The following is a 20334-nucleotide window of genomic DNA, read 5'->3' as shown; positions in this document are numbered from 1 at the left end:
TACTTAGACAAGTGTATCTGAATACTTTTATTATGATTTGTCCTCAGGTATAACAGATATATCTAATTGTATTTAAATATGTCCTCTTAGAACAAGATAAGCATCTTGCAGTTACTATGATATTGATGGAAAAATAAGTAAAATGGAGCAAAATGGTCACCTTTCCCTTTTTAAATATACTTCCTGAAATGAATTTGTGCAATAACAATCTAGCAGCCATAATTACCACAAAAATATCTTTAAAAGGAAGTAACACAAGACTATTAAAAATGGTCTCTGGTCAAATGAGTTACAAAAGGTATACTATCTTCCAAGTTTGGCCCAGGGACAATCTTGAAGGCTTGTAAAGTCTGTTAACAGCCCATGTGGATCTCTTTGGAAAGTATCATTATCTGATCCCTGCAAATTTATCACCTAACTACTGTCCTTTTAATAACTCACAGGAACATAAAGCCTCTCCTTCCAGCTCATTTACCAAGTGGCCAGTTCCTTTCTAGGCAGATATCTGTGCACCAGAAAACAGCAGGGAAACTACTCAACTGTACCTAGGATTGGTAGCTTTCTACTGTGTTCTTTGAAGAAGATGCCTTTAAACTTGGAAATGTGTACATGGTCTACATAGTATAAAGGCAGTTTGACTGATCTGTCTTCTAACAGGAAGGTGAATGCTGCTAGGGTGAGGTTCCAGCTCACATGATGAGACCTCCTCCTTTGTTTCCTTCAACTGCAGCACAACAGTGTTTCAGTGGTTCCGAGGATTTATATGCACACTAGACAAGGTTCCAGGTTCACTGTGGCTGCTCTAAACAAATACCAATAGCTTCTTCAGCATCTTTCAACGTTAACTTTGAAATGTTCTACTACCTGCGTGGTGCTGGGATAAAGTCCTAGATTCACAATACCCCAAGCTTTCTGCAGAAAACCCTCATGTCCAGAGCTTTGAAGAATGTCTACCAAATATAGGAGTTTTTCAGAAAAGAGCTAATCCTTTGAATTCTAAGATTTCTAAGTTTTAATAAAACACTGTCAAAAATAAAATAAAATAAAAAGTCAATGGTACTTCTCAAAGAGGCACTATAGATATTTTAAGAAGAATATAATTACAATTAGCCTTCCTAGCCCACAGGCACTAAAGCCCCATAGCAAAACCTGTCACTGTGACAACACAAAGCCCACAGGCATGCTTCCATGTGGCTTCTGGTGGCCTCTGGGCTGCCCTCCCAACCTTCATATATATTTCACTACTTCTTAAGTCACACAAATCTCAGAAGCAGCCTCTCTTTATAATGCAAATATTTTATAGACTACAGAATTAACTGCAAATGCAAATGACGGTGATATGGAATACAGGAATAACACCTAAAGGGACTATGAAGCAAGCTTCTTGAAAAAGTCCCAAAGGTCATTCTGCTTTTTGGCCAGTTATTGAACTTAGTTCAAATTCAAATTTAGTTCTTCATTTACACCAGTCACAAAGTAAACAGACACTGTGTTACAGAATATTTCCATTAATGCAAAAAGTTCTCTTGGACAGCACTGCCCTAAGGCTTCCTGAGCATATGACCTGCCTCCTCATTTGAGAGTGGTCCACTGCAAAGACCGAATTCTTCAGTGGCCATAACAGAGAGTACTTAGGTAATGCACAGTTATCTCCAAATTTTTTTTTAACAACTGGCTTTGGAACAAAACTCCAAACACAAGCAACATTAGAAACAGAAAATTTAATATTAGAACAAGTTGTTCTGTATCCACATAATGGATCAATTCCCTCACAATAGCTCCTAAATAAACTGTTCTATAAGATAATGTTAATTGGTGCAGGTAAGACCAGTAATGAGCCTTACCTCTCTTTCTTCCCTAGATATCACCTACTAAGGGCCAAACTTTGTTTTTTAATACAGGAAGACCTTCCCATGACTTTGTGTAGCTTTTCTTTTAATATTTATTTTTTAGGTGTAGATGGATACCACACAATGCCTTTATTTTTATGTGGTGCTGAGGATCGAACCCGGCCTGTGCTAGGCGAGGGCTCTACCACTGAGCCACAATTCCAGCCCATCTGTGTAGCTTTCTGAAGCCACGGAGATACAGGTGACTATTTGCTCATCCCAAATTCAGGACTGCCCCATCTTCATCTGTCACTGTATACACTTCATCACTTCAGTCTGTTGTTCACACATATAACACATCTTGGAATTGTGCCCACGAAGAAGCCCAGAAATCTGTACTCCAAGTATCTAAGATGCTTAGTATATAAACTCATTTAAAAGCATTTGATAAGGCTATAGAAGTATTTTTCTACCTCTATACTATTTGAAGCTCTAAGGAGGAGGAAGAGATTTTCTTGTAATTTCTTGTAAACCAGAGTTCTCCAATCTGGAGCACCAAAGTTTATTAACAAACTTACTACTTTAAAAGGGAGGGTGTGGAGATTCCAACCTCTAGTAATTTGGAAGGAGGTATATCACAAGCATGCCTGAGTTCCATCCCTGTCCCACACAAACTGACAAGCTCTGAAACCCCAGGCAGAAGGTATTGTGAGTTGAGATTCTCATCTGTAAAATGAGGAAAAAGATACTTATGCAAAGTGCTTAGCACATGGTAGGAGCACAAAGTACTTTGCTAATATTACTTTTACCCTTGCTCTTCCTCCTGCCTAAAATACTTGTCCCCTGACAGTGCACAGAGCCTGCTCCTTCTCTTTCTTTAGGTCTCTTTTCTTAAGTGTCACCTCCTAAGTGAGGCCTTCCCTGACTCTTCAAGCTCAGTACATGCCCTGGTTATCCTCTTCACTGCCCTCTGTTTAGTTTCTTCCTGCTGCTTCTCTCAATCTATGAAGAATTTGTTTATTAACTCAGTTCTTCATTATCAGTTTTTCCTATCAGAACATCAGTTCCATGAGGACAGTATATCCTGGAAGAACAGCATAGTTCTTCCATCAAATAAAAAGTCAATGGTACTTCTTAAAGAGACATATAGTAAATGCTCAATAAATAGTTGACAGATGAATGACTGAGTAAATGAATATACTGGATTAAACAAAGTTAACTGTGCCTCCCTGCAGGACTTAAACTTTTGCAGGCAAATTTGCCTTTGACTCTCCAAGAGGGCCATAAGGATAAGTGGTATTTCTCCAAATTAATGGATATTAGAACCCCTTGCTTGTGGAACATCTCCAGAACTAATGTTTTATGGGACACAAATTTGAAGGAAAAATCAGTTATAGATACCCATTCAATTTTGTACTAGAAAGTACAAATAATATTCAAATGTCATCTAGGGATTTTATCCATATACCTTGGCAAAAGGGAGTTACTCATTTGTGCTGTGAGGAAATATTGAAATATCTAAATCATATCAAGTGATGCTCAAAGATCAATAAAGACTAATGGGCCTATTCAGAAAATGGTAACTAATGGACTGGAGGAGAGAACATAATAAAGATTTCATACCTGCCTGCTTAAGGAGAGATTATATCTATAAAAACAAGCCTGATAAGGTGAAGTGGAACTAACAAGCACACATTCTCTCTCCACAAAAGCCATCAGGGGTTTGGCTCAATTTCCAAACAATGTTTCCCAAAATGCATTGCCACACATTTGGACATAAGACTCAAACATAAGGACCTAAGAATGTGCAGACTAGAAACCCAAAAGTGGAAGACATTTGTTCAAGCAGTGGTAGGAACCCAAGTTCCAGTTTAATCCTCTAAGGTCACTAAGAAATTTACATATCAGAGATCAAAAATTGGCAGCCCACAGGTTATACCCAGCTCTCAGATGTGTTTTATTAAGCCCATACTATATTTAATATTTTTAATTAGTTGCTGACATTTGTAAATTGTAGGGCTTTATAAATGAAAAGTTAGAAGAATCCTGAGACAATCTACATTCCCCCACTGCAGCAACTGATTAGAATTAATACAGTCCTGCATTTCACTCACCTACCAACCTCCTACCACAAGCATTTGAGTTTGCTACTCTTCAAAGTCATCACCCATGCCAGGAGCTAAATACCAGCAGTGATGAAGAAGCAGCATAGTCAACCCAAAGAAAACCAGTACATGACATGGTGCCATGCCACTCGTGACCTTCTATAAAACACTTTCCTCTCACTCAAGTGCTGTGTCCTGGGACTCCCAATCAAATGCCAGCCCTTACCACTTAAGGCTTAGATGTTACCTTCCTGCCCATTCATGCCACCTCTAGGAAGGGTTCATTAATCTCACTTGGCAGTTTACACTGGTGATAAACATCATCATAATAATGCCATTCATTTGTGGTAGGCTATTTTTTAAAAAGACTTAGGACAAAGTCTTTTTAAATATATATATAACCACAAATCCACCCCAAGTTAGAGAGGGTTAATATTGCTATTGCTAACTTGTCAAAATAAATTTAGACATGAAGAAACTATGTTGTCTCACAAGTTAGGACAGAGCCAGGACTAGTATCCAGATCTCTTGGAAGAGTGGATCTTTCCTCTCTTTCAACTACCCTCCAGATTCTGTCATGTGTATTTTTAGGGTCCTAGCAGAAAGCAGATCCCACACAAAAATTAGAATACTTTGAGGAGAATTTTAGTAAAGGAGCTACTTACACAGCAAGTGTGAAAAAGGTTTGGTGGAGAGTCCCAGCCAGATGACTCACTCCCCTACTCCCTCCCACCTCCTACCAGCTCCTTCCCGTTGACTATATGCTACCAGAAGTGAGAGGCAAGATGGATGACTGCAGGAGTCAGTACTGGCACTTTCCAGGGCAGGACACAGAGCTGGAAAAGGGTGAGATATGAATCTGAAAGAGCAAACAGAAGATGACTGGTTCATCATCCAGTCATTTATTTAAAAGGACAAAAAATATAACATATATTGCCAGCATCAGTTTTCCAACAGAAACCACTGCTAAATCTTCCTGTTCCACAACTGCATACTTACTTCTTTTTTCCATTGTGGTACCTAGATAGATCTCCATGTCAAAATACTCCATCTAATGCCATACTGAATTCATTTTTAAGTCTTAAGCATACAAATATCACCAAAGGCTTTTTTTAATCTAAAAATATTGTGTCCATTGGTTTCTGCTTGTTTGAAGGTAAATATATCCTCTCAGATACATCCAGTAGATTCTATTATAAAAATGAGGCTAACCCCCCCAATATACCCCACCCAAGAGTCACAGTTGCTTCTTCAGTCAATGATTCTACTATTTATTATGTATAAAAATCGCTAGTCAATAGGAGTTTACATACTTTGGCAAACAATTATATCTAGAAGTTTCTTTGATACTTGGGAAAATATCTTTTTTGTTTGTTTGTTTTCTGGGTTTGGTTTTTTTTTTAAGAGTTGACATGTTTTTCAATTTTAAACTGACATATAAAATATATTTCAAAATGTTGATTTATTTTTGTTAGTTTGTTTTATGCTAAGGATTAAACCCAGGGCCTTGTGCACACTAAGCATAAAACATCCTCCAAACTGTTTACCTCAGAAGAAAATTTAAAATCTTGAAGACATTATGCTAAATTAAATAATTCAGTCATAAGAGGAATCATATTGTCTGATCGCTCTTACATGAGGCTCCTAGAGTAGTCCAGTTCATTGGGACAGTAAGCAGAATGGTGTTGTCAAGGGCTGGGAAGAAGACTGAGCTTCAGTTGGAGAAGTTGAAAAGTTTGGGAGGTGGGTGGTAGTGATGGTTGTACAACATGAGTGTACTCAGTACTACAGAACTGTAAACTTAAAAATGGTTTAGATGGTAAAAGTTACATTATATATATTTTACCATAATTAAAAAACTAGAAATTAGGCCTCTACCTCCTAATACCTATATTACAGTAAGGAAAAAAATTGATATGCTTGTCATCTGCTTTTCTATCTGCAAATGTTTTACAACATAATCAAAGGGTACTACCATTCCTTAGCTAAATTTCTGTCTTCAAATACATTTAAAACTACTCTTATTGCTGGTTTTGAAGTTTCTACATGGTAAACTCCATTTAATCTCTGATTCTTCTATAAACTCCTCTCCCTAGTTTCATTCTGAAAATAAAAACTTATGTGATCCCTCAGAAACAGTCTTTAGATCATTATGTGATCTTCCACACCAAACACTGCTGCTTCAAAGATGATTAGGTGTTCCCAAGGAGCTCAGTTAGTGGAGGATACTAATGTGGCTGGAGGACTGGGGTTGTGGAGCGTTTGCCTAGCATGTGCAAGGTTCTGGGTTTGATCCTCAGCACTACATAAAAATAAGTAAATAAATAAAATAAAGATACTGAGTCCAATTACAACTAAAAAAAAAATTTAAAAAAAAACATGGCTGGTAACATTGCTGCTTTCCCAAATCTAAGCAGGTAGACAGCCCTGTTTATTGCCTCAAAGGAAGCATTTATAAGGGTATAAAAAATAATAGCCTAAGATCCTTACAGGCTTTTTCAAAACAAAAGATAATTATAATAGCTAAAAGTCCAATTGGAAACCGCCCATATTCATCAACAATAGGATGAATAAATAAATTGTGATCATACAATGAAGTACTGGAATGAACAAACTATTGATACAACATCAATGCAAATGAACAAACTATTGATACAACTTCACAGATGAAACTTAATATAATGTTGAGGTAAGGAAAACTGGAGAAAAATACATTGTGCACTTATTCCATTTATATAAAATGCAAAACTAATGCATGATATAGAAAACCAGAGAGTAGTAGTAGCCTTTGAAAAAAGGCTTGGGTAAGTGTTAGTGAATAGGGAAAAGTATGAGGAAAACCTCTGGCATGCTGCTATGCTCAATTTCTTAATCTGGGACACAATGACGTGGGTATGTCATTTTGTGAAAATTCATCAAGCTGCAAACTTACGAATTCTTTTCTGTATTAGTGTTATATTCAATTAAACATCTAAAAAATCTGCTCTCATTTTGAAGGGAAAGAGACAGATGTAAAGTATATAGAATTTCAGGTGATAAGTGTACTAAAGAAAAACCAACGCAAGGAAAGAGAATAGGGAATACCAGGGTATACAGATGAGTATGGGAGGGAACTTATAATTATAAAGGTCAAGGAAGGCTTAACTGAGAAGGTGAGTTTTGATTAGAAGCCTGGAAAGGTGTGAGCCTTGAAGATTTCTAGGGAAGAGTGCAGAATAGATCTGTGCTTGCATGCTGCTATTTATATAACACAGAGGGGAAAAAAAAAAAGTTCACCCATTTTCTACCTTCCTTTCTTTCTTTCTTTTCTTTTCTTTTTTTTTTAGTGGAGTTATAGAAACCTAAGTCATTTTAACCTTTTTTAAAAGGTAGTTTCCCCATGTGTACACAAAACAGAACAAAACAAAACCAGACTACTAAGCTCTAGAGGAAGGGGACTCTTGGGTACACTCAGAACTAACATGTTGAACAAAAGTAGAAGGGTAAAGTTCATCCAATCTAGAAAGAAACTGGCTTAAGATGGATGAAGAAGAAGTTGGAAGATAATTTAATCATTTTCACTTATTTGCTCATTCAATAGAGAAATCAAAGGTTAAATGCTAACCCATCTCCTCACCCCTAAGGACCCACATACAGTTTTCTACTCATCAAGGAAAACCAGACACATGAGGATATTTCCAAGCAGAAGAGATAGTGTGGGGGTGGGGGCAAACAAAATGCTTTTTTCTTTAAAAATAAATGTGGACAATATAGAGACTATAAAAACAGAAAAGGAAATTTTACAAAAAGAATCTTGGAGAAGCAAGAGAAGATACTACATCCTGGGAACAAGAGTAGATGCTGTTTTCTTAAAAGGTAGGTGAGAGAATTGTACACTTCAATGGGTAAATTTTTTGGTAATATAAAAGATGCCTCATGGGGCTAGGGATATAGCTCAGTTGGTAGAGTGCCTGCCTCACATGCACAAGGCCCTGGGTTCCATCCCCAGAACCATACACACACACACACACACACACACACACACATACACACACATAAAGCCTCAATGAGGAGAGTGAGGCTATTGCTAAATTTCTAGAATGCAGCCTGTCCAGAAGACTGGGCCCCAGAGCTGTGCTGTGCAAAAGGGAAGCCACAGCTAGGTGTGATTACTGAGCAGCTGAAATCTGACAAATCCAAGAGAAGACATATTATAAGTATAAAGTACACGTTGGATTTCAAAGTTTTAGTACAAAAAAAGAGTGTAAATCTCATAAATAACCAGTATGAGTTGAGCGTCTCTAACCCAAAAATTTAAAAATCAAAATACTCAAAATATTGAAGGATTCTGAGTGCTGGCACAAGCCCACAAAGTGGAAAATTCCATATCTGATCTCACACGACTGGTCACAGCCAAAATGTAGGCACACTAAAAATATTATATGAAATTGCCTTCAGGCTATGGACATTAAGGTATATATGAAACATATATCAATTTTGTGTTTAGACTTGGGTCCCAACACCAAGATATCAAGATATTTCATTTCATATATGTAAATATTCTAAAATCTTTTTTTAAATCCTAAATCCAAAATACTTTTAGTCCCAAGCATTTCTGATAAAAGATATTCAACTTGCAATAATTTTTCTTTATATTTAGTACACTTTGAAATAATGGTATTTTTGCTATATTGGGTTATATATATAAACGATATTGCCAAAATCAATTTCACCTGGTTCTTTTTACTTTGTTAATGTATCTTCTAAAAAGTTAAAATTTTGTGTGTGGCTTGTATACCATGTTTCTATTTGATAACATCATACTTTTTTTTTTTTTTTTTTTCGTGGTTGCTGGGGATTGGNGGCAAGCACTCTACCAACTGAGCTACATCCCCAGCCCCTGATAACATCATACTTTATTATAATTTATTATCCACCATTTTTGTGTCCCTTAGGAAGCTTACAATAGAGTAAATCATCAGTGAGTATTCACTGAATAAATAAATAATGTTTTCATACTATTTATCTCCAAGACTGTCATTTTTTAACATGAGCATTTTAGAAGTACATCTTGAGGCAAAGTAGTCAATTCAAGGAATGATGGTCATTCTTGTCCTTCGTCAAGGATGAGAAGTATGTTATGTATCCTTTAGAGATAATGATTTATTCCTTGCATACTTGATTACAATATAATAGTTTTTAATGACTCGCCTCAATTATTTCAATAGCTATAACAGATATTTCAAAAATCAAGAAATGAAAAACTGCTTCATCTTTTACAGAGTGCCCTCTAGTGCTCATAATAATATTAGAATACATTGTCCACAAAGATCAATTTGCTTTATAGTGAAAATTAAAATAAATTTAACTCTAAAACCTACAGCTCACAATATGTTAAATGACTCAGGAAAACATAATAAAACCTAAATGCTGAAGAGGGGTCTGTGTTCACAAGCTTCATCAGGGTAGGCCTCTAGGCTGATTCACGGAACAGCTGGTGGAAGCCACCAATTGGGACCAGATGTAACCTTCTTCTGATTGGAATATCTAGAGTTATTAAAAATCTCAGTGCACAGCTAAGGTACAGAATATGTTCTGACATACATATGAAGAGCAACCTGACTGCTACAGAGGCCTTGGAGGTTGAAAATGGCACTTGAATTATACTGAGCCTGTGTGTTGAGGATAAGATGTACCATCAGCACAGGACTTATTACAAAGACAGAACTACTCACCAAAGGACTGTCCCTGTAGAAGAGGAACAGAAACCCATCTCTAAAAAAAGAGAAAAATTGTTCATAGTGTTAGGAATGGCTAGGTAATTTTCAGAAAATAAGAAATAGTGTAGTTACAGTACATGATTCCAGGTAGTAGAGAGAGATCCACTCCAGAAGTAAATGAGACTCTAGTGACAGGTTCTGTCTGAGCAAGTAGTAAGGTCAGTAATGTCTGTGCCTGTGGGCCTCTCTCTCTTTCTCTCTTCCCCAAACCTCCACTTTCCTCTCCTCCTTTTCCCCTCCCCATATCTATCTATCTATCTTTTCCCCCACCCCCTTTCTCAAACTGAGTGCCAAGAGCAATCTTACAGGAATTTGATATGATGAATTTTAGTGAGTGGTACAGAGTCGGAACCAAACCAGAGGCCACTTGCCAGAACAAGAATATGGGACTAAGCACAGAACATTATTGAAAAAGGAGTTTTATTGCGACAGCTTTGAATAGCTAGGACAGATGCCACAACAGGCCTGAAGGCCAAGGAGGCTGCGTGCCAGGAGGCACACTCCCCGGGGGCCTACTCCTGCAGATGGACTCCTGTACCTCAACTACATCTCGCTTCATGGGGAATCTGTTAGCTGACAAAAGATGGAAAATACCAGTCCCATTTAGAGGTCTCTAAATCTAACATACAAACACTCATTCATAGTTTAAACCCCTTCTTTGGACTAAAAACAGTGAGGAAGGGAGATTTTTCAAGTAATAGATTTTCTCCCTTTGTCTGCAAGAAAATAAGGCACAGGATCAGACTTTATATAAATTCCTGGGCTCTGGCTAGTGTCCTGCTAAAAAAGTAAGGACTTGAAAGGTGTCTGGCTGAGGAGTCTGGCTGAGGAGTCTGGCTGGAGATCAGAAGATAACATATGTATATGTGTGATTCTCACTAAAAGGTCTGACTAAGAAATTCTTAATTACCCCTCTCAACTTCCTCTGCAGGTGCTTTCTCTTTTTCCCAACTTTTTTGGGTTGGAAAGCCCCAAAAGGCAATGAAACCTTCTTATGTATACTTTCTCCTTCCATAAGCACATCTACTCCTATGACATCAAATACTCCTATAAACTCATGTATCCAAAATTTGTTCTCTCTACCTCCAACCCATACCCACCTGCTATCTCAGTTTGAATGTCTGAATATCTCCAACTTAACACATGTAAATCCAGTCTTCCCCCAAAGCCTGCCTCCCCGCCAACATTAGCTTTCCCCATCTCATCTGATACTAATAAGGATTGGGACATGGATGCTCATGCTCTCACAGTCTCTTTAGCAGGGTTAAAAAGAAAAAGAAAAGAAAAAATTAAGTAGCTTGAATTCATTCACTATGAAAACTATTTTATTCCAAGAAGACTATTCATCATTTCCTGCTACCTAGATCCCTGAAGACATTCTACATTTGTCATTTCTGAAATCTAGTTCTTCAGTTTTTCATTAGATTCAAAATTTTTTCACTTGTTCTTAGTCAGAGTCAGTTCCTGTTGCTTGAAAACCAACTCCTCACCCTATCTAACCACCAGCTCTCAATTGACTGACTCTGCTTTGCTAGGACCAACTCTCAATTTGTCACTAACCCCTGTCCCCTATCCTCATTTTCCATTTAAATTAGAATGAATAAGCAGAGTCACCCCATTTTCTACTATAATAGCTCTTAAGTTTAAACATAAACATATTTACTTTTTAAAAATGAGAAATATTAATGATATTATTGTATTCCTTTTTTTTGAGAGGTACATAAAGTTGGGCCTAGATTAACTCATGAGTTTGTTAGAACTATTAAAATAATAAAGCAAGTTGTAGGCCCACATACTGTCTTGTCGATTTTTCAATGTAATCAGAAAACCTTAGCAGATAATTCACACTCAGACATTCTAATAGTGAATAATCAGCGTCATATATAATTCAGTGCCCAGAACTGTTCTGAGTGCTATTTGATAAATTCTAAAAATTAAAATTGTATTTCACCAAAGTTTGGTTCACAAACTGGTCATGTCAGCTCTTCATAGAAAACACAGTGAGTAGAAAATCTCTTAACAGGTTTCCCCTGCAGCTCATCTAAAATAGTCCTGTGCAACAAATTCTGAAGATCCTTTCCTCTCATTCTACACAATCCCTACCATAGAAACTAACCTCAGTTAAACACAGTTAATCATTCCTAAATTCATGAATGGGAGAGACCATCTTTTATCTATGTATTACCATGTTAGGCAGCTTGGTGTTTACAGGATTTCATCAGGTACAGAAAATGCTGCACATTTTTTCACAGTCATTATAGTTCAAAATGAGAGGCACTGAATTATATATGACGCTGATTATCCATTATTAGAATGTCTGAGTGTGAATTGTCTCCTAAGGTTTTCTGACTACATTGAAAAATCGACAAGACAGTATGAGGGCTTACAACTTGCTTTATTATTTTAATAGTTCTAACAAACTCATGAGTTAATCTAGGCCCAACTTTATGTACCTCTCAAAAAAAAAGGAATACAATAATTTCATTAATTTTTCTCATTTTTAAACTAAAGGGCATTAAGTAAACACAATGATCTAAAAGAACTGTAAAATTCTCATCTAAATGCTCCCCTTACCCTATAATTTAACCTTAAAATATCTCATCCACAGGGTATGCATGAATATCAATACCAATATGCAATCCTACTGCTTTTCCCCAAATAATGTAACTTTGTATAGAAAAGCCTCGCAAATACAGGGACAAGCACCATCTAGTGGCAAAAAGAATTACTCTGAATAAACTGTTAACCACCACTGACTGCAGAAGAGGCCATTGAAAACTACCTATCTACCAAAAATCCAAATCATGAACAGTGTTGCACAGAGCCCAATTTTATTAACAAATTTAATAATTATGCAGCTACTGAATCAAGGGTAGCACCATTTTTGTTGTTGTTGTTGTTGTTAATTTTTGGTTTGGGATACCAGGGATTAAACTCAGGGGCACTACCACATTCCTAGCCCTATTTTGTATTTTACTAGAAACAGGGTCTCACTAAGTTGCTTAGCACCTCGATAAATTACTGAGGCTGGCTTTGAACTCACAATCCTCCTGCCTCAACCTCCAGAGCCGCTGGGATTACAGGCGTGCGCCACCGTGCCCCACCAACACCAGTTTTTATGAAATACCCAACAACGAATAGTGGTTGGGATAGTGCATTTCAACTGTCTTAACATCCTTTTGTGAACTTCTTCAAGTGCAAGCAAACAAATGATACCCATACTGAGCACCCGATCTGCCACTTGTGGGAGCATATTTACATAAGCTGTACCTCACAGAAAATCAGTAAAGAAGTAATTAAAATCCCCTGTGTGAAAGTTAAGAAAAGTGACCCTAAGATATTAAACAACTTATGTAACACAGACATTAAATGATGAAGTTACCTCTCATCTATTAGTGGGTACTTGAAAAAAATGAGAGAACAAATAATATAATAGTTGAAGTATCTACAAAATCACTGAGCACTGAGTTTAGGCCATAAATAACAGACTCCAACATGGATAAGAAAGATATGATATTAGATAATAATCTCTCAGACTTAGAAATCACCATATACTAGTTTAAGGAGACAGAGCCCATCCTGTCCTAAACATGGCAAGGTATAGTGAAAAGATCATGGACTTTGCTATCAGACCCAAGAACAAACCAGGGCTGGCAAACTAATGTTAACTGACATCAGGGCCTCTTGGGTGATAGAGCATAGTGCTGGGGCTAGGCACACAAATGTGTCCACAAGAGACATACCCAGTTCTCACAGAGCCTACAAGTCCTGTCCCTGAATTTCTTGCAGACTAGTGCAGAAGCTGACAACCAGTGGTTCTTCTACCACACAGGGAGAGGCTGCTTAATCTATAACCTATTCCAGGCAAAAAAGGAGAAATTTCCTGAAACTGAAAAAACAAAGACCCCCTTCAAAACAAGAGAAGCCTTTATAAATTAGTTATCCAAACTTTAAAAAATTTCTTCTCTCTCCGGCACAAACACAGACACAAATACAATCCACAGAGAGAGAGAAAAAAAAAATGTGTGCAATGTGGAGCTCACATTCAGAATGATGTTTCCTGCATGCTCTTTGTAACAAGGTCCAATTCTTCATGTCCTTACATATTCACAGAATTATGTCAAAAGTACCTTAGGAATCAAGGCTATAAGAAAAAGGTGAAGGAATAGCTTAATGAAAGAGGACATGACTTTTAGGAGTCAAAAAGAGACTGCTATTGAAATCCCCCGGGTCTGCAGTAATTGATTAATGGATTATTTAGATTTTCAAAAAAAGAAAGGAAGGGAAGTAGAAATAGATGATAAAAGTTGGGTCTCCCTCTGCTGGGCACAGTGGCGCATGCCTGTAATCCCAGTGGCTCAGGAGGCGGAGGCAGGAGGATTGAGAGTTCAAAGCCAGCCTCAGCAATTTATCCAGGTGCTAAGCAACTCAGTGAGACCCTGTCTCTAAATACAACACAAAATTGGGCTGGGGATGTGGTTCAGTGGTTGAGTGCCCCCCCCAATACCTCTCTCTCCCCCAAAAAAGTGGTCTCCCTCATCTTCTTTCTCTTTCCCTTCCTAACTAATTCAGTTCTTGAGCCATATTTGGGGCCAACTAAGATAAACATCTATTCTGGAGTACAACACAGAGAGGGGTGGAGAGCAGGGTAAGAGGGCATCTACACATGGAGCAGCCCTGCCTCAGATGTTAGAGCCCAAGTAGATTCTGAAGATAAGATTGGAATTTGAGATATTAACATGAACTCATAATTTCAAGAGAAAAAGGAAAATAAGAGCTAGATACAAAAAGAATTTACAAATAAAATATTCATATGTCTATATATGTTTTATACTCCCTTGCTCTGTCCCCTGAGAGGATTAGGAGCAGCAACTCCCAAATGGCAATAAGTATATCTTGTGATCTAAAACAGCACAGAGATGCACACCTATAATCCCAGAAAGCTAAGGTCCTAAGCAATTTAACAAGACCCTGTCTCAAAGTATAAAAAATTAACAGGGCTAGGGGGGCTGAGGCTGTGGCTCAGCGGTAGAGCGCTCGCCTAGCATGTGCAAGGAGCTGGGTTCGATCCTCAGCACCATATATAAATAAATAAAATAAAAGTATGAAAAAAATCACATCAATCTTTAAAGAAAAAATTAACAGGGCTGGGGATGCAGCTCATGGTAAAACACCCCTGGGTTCAATCACCAACACCAAAAAATAAATAAGTAACAGGAAAAAGGGAGCCTTGGAGAGAAATGGCTGATTCCAAGACTGGAATAGGTTCTTAAGTATAAGAAGTTGAACATCTTAGAAAGTAGTCAAGTTCTTAAAGAATGATGGGATAGGTCAAGAGAATGCAGACATCAGATTACAGAGGCTCCTGCAGGATAAAATATGAGATAATTTATCAAAATAATAATGAAACAACAAGTCCACAGAATAAAACAGGAAACTAAGAATCCAAAGTGGTTAAATAATTAAAGAATACATTAAAACCTGATGAAGAAATTACATAGTTTAAAAGTGCCTCCTCAGAAATATTTCTTGTCATGAAAGTCAAGGAAAGACTGAGGAACTAATCCAGACTAAAGGAGTCTAGAGAGACATAGCAACCAAATAAATGCAAGATAGTATTATAGACTGGATTATTTTGCTATAAATTATTGAAACCACTGGTGAAACTTGAATAGGATCTGAGAATTAGATGGTGGTACTGTACCAATTTCTGATTAATAATTAATTTCTCATTTTCATGGTTGTACTGTGGTTGCGTAAGAATGTCCTTGTTTATAGGGAACACACACCAAAGTTTTTCAGAGTAATAGAGCACCAACCACATCATCAATGTATTCTCAAATGGCCCTGGAAAAAAACAGTAGCAAAATTGCAATAAATTTCTTTAAATTTGAGATTACCTTAAAATAAAAATTTTGAGTCAGGACTACTAGACGGTCCTTCATATAAACTGTCCGTTGCTTCTTGTGACCAACATCAAATAAAAGAGCTCACGTTACACAGGAACATGCACTGAGAGTAAAAGACCCAGGGAACCTCAGAGCCCAGGGGCTGACAGACCTGGATGTATCATAATGTAGCAATAAAACTATGGAGGGAAAGGTGAAGGCTCTCAGGAACCACAGGACAAGGAGATGATGGAGACATCTGGTTATGTGGGGGTATTTAGGACCTGAGGTATTTGAAATAATCTGTATTCAGGTAAACTAAAGAAAGGCATCTAAATTGCAGATAAATCATCTGACCTCCATGATAACAAAAGTGAAGAATTTTTTAAACGATTAAGAATATAAGCCTGAAGGAAAGTACTGAGCTTCAAGCTAGAATGGTTCACTGGTACTAATGGTAAAGGCCTAAGACATTAGGTTTAGATGTCTTTATTTTATTTGCTAGGCAACAGAAAGATATTAAAGGATTTGAAAGCAATATCCTAGTTGCCGGGAAGATTAGAAGAGATTAGAGGCAGGAAGATCAGTTGGGAGATTACTGTAATAAGATTATGAGGGCTGAAATAAAGGCAGAAGAGAAATTGAAAAGAGATCATGAGACACTATCAATTTGACAAGATTTTCTAACTAAACATGTAAAAGAAAGAATAGAAAATGATTATTATGAACTGTGAAAATGAAGGATCCTTTAGCAAAATTAAGTTCTACCAGGAAGAAGAGAAAAATGTGAAGTCAGTGAACTGAATCAGCAAAGTGATCCTTTGTTAACAATAAAATATTCTTCATTATTATCCTACCCACATCTTTGTAAACATCACTTTTATTAAATTCTCCTAAATTACCAGCTTGGAAGTATGATCCGTTTCCTTCTAGGACCTTCATTAACATAGTTCTCTATCTTTATCAGCCATAATTACCTCCATAACAAATATTAAAGCTTTTCATTTCCCCCACTATTCTCATGAAAAGTTTCAGCCCAGAGCCTTTTTTCTAGAATCCAACTGGTCCATTTTATCTTTGTTTTCTTCTGTTATCTTTCAGGATGCAGAAATTAAAATACCAGAAGTGGGATACATCTTCACCAGCCCCAGTAGAAACTGGTGTCCCTGGGGAAAGGAGATATGAGGACATCAGAAAAGCTTGCACCTGTATATTATTAAGTAACCTCTCCCTTATTCTAGTAAGAGACATATTCCATACACGCTGGCCCAGCCATCATAACTCATGGTTCCTTTCCTTGAAGATGTCTGCCAAAGGCCCATAAGTTACCTATCTTACCAAAGGATGTGAGGCTGGCCAGAAGGGGCCAGAGAATGGCTCAGGTAAGCTACTGGCGTTAGTGAACTAACCTTTCCCTGATTACCTGACAGGATAAAATTTATTGATGTTGAAGAATAAAGCAAGTAACTAATGACTAGCTATCTAAGAGAATCCTAGTATGCCCAATCAACCCACTGAAATTGTGGCCTCAAGATTCAAACTCCATTACCATACAGAATATGAATGTAAGTCAGCTATGCTCCAGATTAAAATCACCTATTTAGAATGAAACAGGGATGTTCACCCTGATTTAGCAGCAGTAAAGACAATGGTGCAAAGGAGTTGGATTTTAGGGATGGAAATGCACCAAAACTGACCTTGAGAGTTTTAGAAATCCCACTATAAATTCAAAGCATCACACAGAAAATATCCTAACATCTGGAGTATCAAGTCATAAGAGAATATGCTGTTCTAGCCCGATGAAATATACCAGCCCCTGACACAGAGGAGGCCTTTTTCCTATCTGTGAGAGAAACAGACTCCTTAAGGATACAGAAGAGACCTTCTCTGGCAACATGGTGCCCCTTGATTCCTACAGAAGCCAATAGCACCTCTGAAAAGCCCTGCCTCTTATCCATATTCTTCTTTCTGAAGGATGGTTCCTGCCTAGGAGCTGCTAGAACCAAAAAGTAGAATCAAAAAGTAGTCATTATTTCCTTTTGTGACAGAAATGGCACAAATGTTGGTATGTGTGTAGATGCCATCATCTTGCCGACAAGCTGACAAGGAGAATTCAAACTGATGTTCTCCCTAGAATTTCAATCCATCAAGCCACTAACCCTAGTCCTAGTCCATAGTTCTAGGGTTTTTGTGATGGAGAAGAATAAAGATGAACAGAGAACTCAACCTGAGTAGCATCATCAGACTTGAGAGGGTAGGAGGAGGGAAATGGCTTACTGCAGAGGAGTTGAGTCAATATTTGTGATAAATTACTAAAGCAGATCAAATCAGGATGGCAAAAGCCCAGCTGACCAAGAATAGGAGAGATAACTGAGAGTAATAGTTTATGAGAAGCAGAAGACAAAATGGGCCACTAGAACTGTTGCTTGGGTTATAAAACTTATGGTCTTATGATATAGCTGTGGAGAATAAAATTCCTGTTAAGTTTTTTTTTTTTTTTTTTTGGTATGTAGAGCCAATATTTCTTTTGAAATACTCCAATCCTAGAAATGACCTATGAGACCCTAGAATAAATGAGATGATATTCACAAGGCAAAAATAATTCTGTAGTGCCTTTTGCATTCTCACCCTGCTCTCACCTGGATGGTGCTCTTCAGTTAGAACTGCCTCTATATCAGAGGAGTGCCAGTAAATAAGGAGTTTATTTCCCAGAGAAATGCATAGAAATTCATGTACTGAAACTAACAATATCCACATATTTTGGTATAGAGTCATGTTTTCAAAGAGGAAATCTGGACTACAATTCCTATACTTCACTTACTAAATGGGTTTAGTAAAATTAGACTACTGAGAAGTGGGAAGAAAATTATGAATGCATCCTGTCTACAGAATGAGAGTTTAGAACAAATGGGCCTTTCATGAATAGAGTCTAGACATTTTAATGATTCTCAGAATATCTGACACATGTAAGCAAAAGGAAAATAGAAATGAGTTGGTAGTTAAAGTTTGTAACTAATTATACTTATAAAAAACTCAAATTCCAAATTTTTATTTTTGTCACAAAAAGTTCATCATTCTCACTACCTGACTTCATAGTGGAGGAAAAAAATAATCTTTTAAAACGAATACATTTTATTTTAGGACATGAAATTGGAAATGGAAATGAAAATAACAATATGTCATTTGACACCCACTAATCTAACAAACAAAAATGATAAAATCTGGTAACATCAAGAGTTGGTGAAGATGTTGAAAAATAGGAATTTGTATATGTTACAGATAGAATATATAACAGTAATATCATTGTGGTAAACTGAATCATTATTCATAATGTTGACATCTTCCCTGTATTAGCATTATAATCCACATCTTTGCCAAATGATTTTGCAATATCACCCACTACAATGAGCACAGCATATTTCCCTACCCCACATATGTTGACTTGGCTATGTAACTTGCTCTGGCCTATGCAGTTGAGCCAGTTCTAGGCGTGACACACATGAGGTTTTACGTATTTTCACCTATGTTCTTTTGCTTCTGCAATTTCCCATAAGAAGAACTTGTCCTGACTAGTTGTTTGTCCAAGAGAATAAGAGAAATGGAGTGGACCTGAACCCAACCTCAATCAAATTTGTAGACTGGAACCCAGAATCTGGAGTTTAGAATCCAGTCCAGCTTATCTGATTTGCAATATCCCACAAACTAATAGGGAAAAATAAATACTTATTGCTTTAAACCACTATATTGAAGCATTTTGTTTGTTTGTTTAATGTGACATTACTGTAGCACTGCATGACTGATGAGCCATTCTGTAAAGCTATCTGGCAATACCTAATAAAATAGAAGATGTTCATACAGCCCAGAAATGGACATTTCCACATATGTGCACTAAAGCAGTGATTCTCAGATCTAACAAACACTTTCTTTTATAAACAGATCATTTTAAACACACATTTTTTTTGTACTTTAACAAACTTAATCGTTCAATCCCCACACATTTTTTTTTCAAAATCAACACAATATCCTAGATACAATATAAAAAAGTTATGAACAGAAAATCATGTGTCATAAGATCAGGACTAGGATGAGGTATACAAGGTGCTTATGGTGCAAAATTTAAGCACTGAAATTGAACTTGCAGGACCCTAAGAGTCTCTCCTTAAATTTTGTAGCAAGGCAACCTCACTTGTCTTACTTCATCCTGGCCCTAATTAAAACAATTTAATTGTATTAAAAATACAAATTCTGCCAGGAGCAGTGGCGCACACCTGTAATTCCAGTGCTCGGGAAGCTAAGGCAGGAGGATTGTGAGTTCAAAGCCAGCCTCAGCAACGGCAAGGTGCTGAGCAACTCAGTGAGAGCTTGTCTCTAAATAAAATACAAAATAGGGCTGGGGATGTGGTTCACTGGTTGAGTGTCCCTGAGTTCAATCCCTGGTACTCCCCCCCCAAAAAAATGCAAATACTTTTGTGACTTTATGAAGTAGACAGATATTTGTACCCATGAGTCACCATGAATGCAAACCCTACAAATGCAGACTGATATAGGTGTATTAGAGACTCAGATACTATGAATGGTATTGCTTGTGAAGTCATGAGTTTCCAAAATGGTAAATTCTCAGTAAAGTTCTGAACAAAGTAAAGTCTTCCCTAAACTAGCATGATGGTTTTAATTCATAAAAACAACAGCTCATACCCAAAAAACATACCAAAATTGATGAAGATTCTCTACCCATGAGGAGGGTGAAAGCTGA

The 20334-nt window shown here is 37.2% G+C and overlaps 1 protein-coding gene across 3 annotated transcripts in view; it reads right to left on the bottom strand.

Annotated features, from left to right (window-relative positions):
- St7 (suppression of tumorigenicity 7) overlaps positions 1 to 20334 on the bottom strand; it is a 250355-nt gene that overhangs the window by 222342 nt on the left and 7679 nt on the right. For 2 of the 3 annotated variants that reach the window (XM_048786023.1, XM_048786026.1), the window contains one exon: positions 9649 to 9688. The exons of the other annotated variant lie outside the window; for it this stretch is intronic. In XM_048786023.1, the coding sequence (XP_048641980.1) occupies positions 9649 to 9686 (38 nt within the window). In that variant the 5' untranslated portion in view covers positions 9687 to 9688. Of the gene's footprint in view, positions 1 to 9648; positions 9689 to 20334 lie in introns of those variants that run through there. 3 annotated transcript variants of the gene reach the window in all.

This window comes from Marmota marmota, unplaced genomic scaffold, assembly GCF_001458135.2.
Source record: "Marmota marmota marmota unplaced genomic scaffold, marMar, whole genome shotgun sequence".
NCBI lineage: Eukaryota > Metazoa > Chordata > Mammalia > Rodentia > Sciuridae > Marmota > Marmota marmota.
This window is presented reverse-complemented; position numbering and strand designations above follow the sequence as displayed.